A 4,668-nucleotide genomic window follows, 5' to 3' on the forward strand; every position below is an offset into this window, starting at 1 on the left:
TTCCTCGGTTCATATACACTTTCATTTTCTGTGTCCTTGCCCTAATGTTTACTTTCAAGATTAGGCGTTTGCATATTCCTACACTGTTAATAGGACAATAAAATCAAAACAATCTACTTTAATTTTCAATTTTACCTTTCCGATGCAAATATTTACAATGCAAAACAGTCTACTTTAATTTTCAATTTTATCTTTCCGGTGCAATTATTTACATTGACATATTTTAAGTGACCAAGGGCACATTTTAAGTGGACAAATGCAGCTACCAGCACGTATACGTTTCAATAACAATAGGTTATTGCATCCTAAAAGCTTCCAATGAAATGGTATAAATATACCTTTAATCAGTACACGCTGACAGCTGGAGTAGATACTTACAAATTGTGAGGATGACGGGATTGACAAATGCGTTGCTCTTCGGCTGTTTGACTCTGGTTGCGGGGCGTACTATTACTGTACATAAAATTTCACTGTCTTTGACAGAGGAGTCTGAAGGTAGGGAACAATTTATTGGATTTCATTTATAAGGTAGAATGCTGTTAAACTGCGAACGCATTTCATAGAAAAATAACGGCATTTGAGATTTTGATAGATGGAGATAATAACTTAAGGTATTGGACTCCTAATAGTAATGTTTAAAAAATGGCATTTGCTTGGTATATTCTTGAAGATAGTCGTGTTTTGCACTGTGTTGCAATTTTTAAACAACTTTAACCGTGCCGTTTATTTATTTATTTATCTTTTTTTTTATAAATTTTGTATAATTTATGGTATTTCCGTAAGCTCAAGTAGGGACACATTTCAAAGTGATGGCCACTGTCCAAAACGTTTGCAGAGAATTCATTTTACCATTAATTTTGATAAAAGAAACATCACACTATTGTTAAACAATAATAAAACACAAAATAAAACTGAGAATATCAATATTTTTAGGGTGCCTCAAGTAAACAGATTTAATGAGAGAGAATTTTAACTCCAAAATCGAAAAATTAAGGTCAAGTCCTATGGGACTGTTTTAAATTTTGCTCACTTCATTCAGGGGCTGAAGTAAAACCTACCTATATTTCTTCCACAATATGTAATCTAAAGAGAAAAAGCAAAATAGAGAACTTTTACCGCATTTAACTCAGTATTTTTTTTAAAGATGTTTGACTCTGTCCCCTGCTCTTTCAGAGGTAAGTTCGCTTTGAACAGCAAGAAATTGCTTATCAAATCAAAATTTTCAACTTCTATACAATTTCTCAAAAGAAGTAAAAGCTTACTAGAAGAAAGGAAAATAAGAGGGAAAAAATTCGGTCCCAGTGGGGCTTGAACCTACACCCCCTGAAAATTTCAGTAAAAGTAGATTTATTGCAGGAATAGAATACTCTTCAAAAGGACGTACTCTTTTACGGGTCTAATACATTAATGATTTAGTTTAGTGAAAAAAAAATAAGAATGTACAATTTCATCTTTACAAATATCTAGATGTAGCAAATAGACATATAAAATGAAATATATGGTAGATATCAAACTTTTTTTTTACTTAAAAGAACTTTTTACAAACATAAGCAAATTTTTTTGTTTGTTTGTTTGTCTTTTTAGAAAGCGCTAAAAGTGGTTTAAAGACACTGGCCTCTAGATTTTAGCTAAAAAAATGATGTTTCTGTAAAATTGAAATATGGTCATATTTTGAACACTAGAATATGAGTTTTTGTTTCTTAACTATCTTTAAAATGCCAAATTAAGAAAAAAAGAAGCCCGCCTAGGGAATCGAACCCAGGCCGCTAATTGGTCGAAAATTTTCTGAACTTAGTTGTATCTGTTGTTATCTTGTTGAACAATAGCATAATAGCGAACAGTTGACTAGCTTTGACACAAGGCTTATTTTTCTTTTATTTCTGTACGTACAGATGCAGACGAACTAAATGACATTCTGCCGACCGTTCTCGGCTACTTCGACGTCACTTCCGGTGAACAATATGACGATATTGTTCAAGGCTGTATCAAAGGGAAATGCGAGTTTTGCAAGGATTTATATGGACATGAGGGTAATCTGCTGCTAATTTATATGTAACATTGTTTGATTTAGGGTAAATGCCAACCTGCAGCTCTTGAATATATAATATCTAGTCATTATGTGTAGGTACCGTTATGTAGAATGAAAAAAGAACTTTTATAATCGTCACCGAGATTAAAATGATTTGGACCCAGCGTACTTTAGAATAAATATCAAGAATCAATTAAGACATTCTTCCTTAAATAGTTTTCAATATTTTATTCTAAAATTCTGCAGAAAGTAGATAACTTCCGAAAAAAATCCTGACAAGATGGACCACTTTAACGCGAAATAAAGTAAGCTTAAACAGTTCAACTTTGTCTGAAATGTTTACCATAAATGTGTGAAACGACTTGTTGGTTTGTCTCCTGATTTCCTCTGTTGTACAAGAATGAATTGTCATATTTTTCAGTCTGCGTGGTAGCAACCTCAGAAAAGGACGCTATCGTGCTAGAGATTACTTTTGACAAGAAACAGACGGTGAAAACAGTCGTCAGAGGTTTTCTTTAGTTTTTTATTTAGACTGTGACTAAAAACTAACTTGGAGCGCCTTTGATATATGAACCGGATAAAAACGATTTGGATGACTAGTATCTTTAATGTATATATTTTGTAATCATTGTAATACTAACCCTAACATTTAGTCAGTATATTACACATATTATGCACTAAATGCGTGCAAACACGCAAGAATTTGCGTATTTCTGCCGTGCGCTCCGATGACGATTTTGTGGCATGCGCAGAATGACTGCTTCAAGTCTGTAGTTGGCAACGTCCTTTTTTAAAATTTATATATGCATGTCTGTCTGTCTGTGTGTCTGTCGTCTGTCTGTGTGTGTACATCGCTTGTATATTATAAGTATCTACTCTGCTTTAGAAATACGCGTCTCTCGAAATTATCAACAGGTCATCAGATCGATCTTCCGATGTTCGACAATTTGACATTAGACTCATTCTGCGGTTGAAGTTATCACTTCCCATCTCCATCTGTGATTTATGGCAGCTGCGATGAAACTGGTTTAATTGAATAATTTGATAAAGAAATGTTTTTAAACAAAATCTGTTTTTTTTCAAAGTCTTAAGTCTTTTAAGACGGAAAATAAAAAGTCATTATAAAACAATGTTAGTGTTTGCAAAATGCATATATCTCTTCTTTACTCAATACCACCCTCGCCCTCCAAAAAAACAACAAAACAAACAAACAAAAATTGGGCTGAACTGACATGTCCAACCGGAAGTGGACTACAACATTGACGACAAACTAGATGTGCTTGTATATTCAAAAGTGCTTTCCATTTAGCATTTGATGATCAGCTTTCACCGCTAAGTATTTGTTACTGAACATTTGGCAATTATCATGCGACACAGGTATTTATTAGTGCCTTCATGCTGGTGGCCCCTTTGGCAACATGAGAACACTTTGTCGTGATCTTGGTATGTCGTATTTGCGAGGGCACGACATAATAGTTGCGCTAAAATGATTTGTCGTGTTGTTGCTCTGTCGGAGGTGAAAACTTTAAAGTACGGTATGTCAGAAAGAGGGAACTTTCCCATTGTCATTCGCCCAATGCTTCCTGTAGACATGAACTTTTGCTTATATTAGCTATAATGTGATCTATATTTTTTTCAGGTCCTAATCCACCGAAAATGTGCAAACGATCCATACCAGGTATCCCGGCAGTTAAAGACGTCTGTATAGAGATCAAGGACGTTAATGTTCAGCAATTAGCCGGTTGCGTCTATGTCTCCTGGAAGGTAAACATCACGTGACATTGCGAATTCTGGCTAAGTTTGCATTATGACGAAGCCTACCGTAATTACTTAAAATTTTTGAACTGGTTTTGACCGGAATCAGGACATTAAATTTTATGTTTTAAATAAAAATATTTACGAAAAGACCGTAGTAGAAATTAAGTTATTAACTGATTAATGATATTAACTATATGACTGAATAACTTTCAGTTTAGAGGCAGACCAAACATAGTGAAAATCGGGTGCTTCAAGATACCAACCAGTGGTGGTGTGAACCAGATAACAGAAGCTGGGCGGGTGCAGGTTGAAGAACGTGGTACCAGAGCTGATAACCACGAGTAGACAGTTGTTATATTTGAGAGTATGAATACGACAGCTTAGATGCGAAAATCGATTCTCCTCATTCAATATTTCAACCTCTTATATGCTGGGAAAATGTTGAAGTATATTATTGACAACTGCATGTTAGAATGCTTGTTCTTTATATGAGTTATATTTATTCCACACCTTCTTTTTTATCTCCTTCAATAAGCGTATGTGACCGTACTATATGTTCCCATACTGAATACGGCTTAAGATAATATCATAACCATACTGCACGGTAAGAACAGTAAGACCCCCATGAATACCATTAAAGTCGCTTAAGGATATTGTACACATACTGAGCTATTTTACACATATTGTACACATATTGAGCCATTTTACACATATTGTACACATAATGTACCAATATACAAATATTGTACACATATTGTGCCGTTTTACAAATATTGTACACCTATTGCGCAATTATACAAATGCTGTACACATATTGTGCCATTTTACATATATTATACAGAATCCTGTTTGACAACCTTACATTAAACACTGGCAAAGCG

The 4,668-nt window shown here is 34.4% G+C and overlaps 1 protein-coding gene across 2 annotated transcripts; it reads left to right on the forward strand.

The window, feature by feature from the left end:
• Positions 1–334: 334 nt before the first annotated feature.
• On the forward strand, positions 335–4,668 carry LOC123541807 (uncharacterized). Of its 2 annotated transcripts, XM_045327413.2 has the most exons (5): positions 335–495; positions 1,893–2,030; positions 2,451–2,537; positions 3,669–3,793; positions 4,001–4,668. In XM_045327413.2, exons 1-5 carry the CDS (start codon positions 390–392, stop codon positions 4,130–4,132), a joined length of 588 nt encoding a protein of 195 aa, XP_045183348.2. In that variant the 5' UTR covers positions 335–389; the 3' UTR covers positions 4,133–4,668. The 2 variants fall into 2 exon arrangements, with proteins under 2 accessions (XP_045183348.2, XP_045183349.2); XM_045327414.2 differs by lacking the exon at positions 2,451–2,537.

Source organism: Mercenaria mercenaria, chromosome 19 (assembly GCF_021730395.1).
Source record: "Mercenaria mercenaria strain notata chromosome 19, MADL_Memer_1, whole genome shotgun sequence".
In the NCBI taxonomy this organism is placed as follows: Eukaryota; Metazoa; Mollusca; class Bivalvia; order Venerida; family Veneridae; genus Mercenaria; species Mercenaria mercenaria.

Bases quoted from the DNA above. Each gene is read 5' to 3' on its own strand.
- LOC123541807 (XM_045327413.2), top strand. From the start codon at position 390: ATGACGGGATTGACAAATGCGTTGCTCTTCGGCTGTTTGACTCTGGTT. The intron at 2,031-2,450 runs GTAATCTGCTGC...CATATTTTTCAG, and splicing joins GGATTTATATGGACATGAGG to TCTGCGTGGTAGCAACCTCA. The intron at 2,538-3,668 runs GTTTTCTTTAGT...TATTTTTTTCAG, and splicing joins GGTGAAAACAGTCGTCAGAG to GTCCTAATCCACCGAAAATG.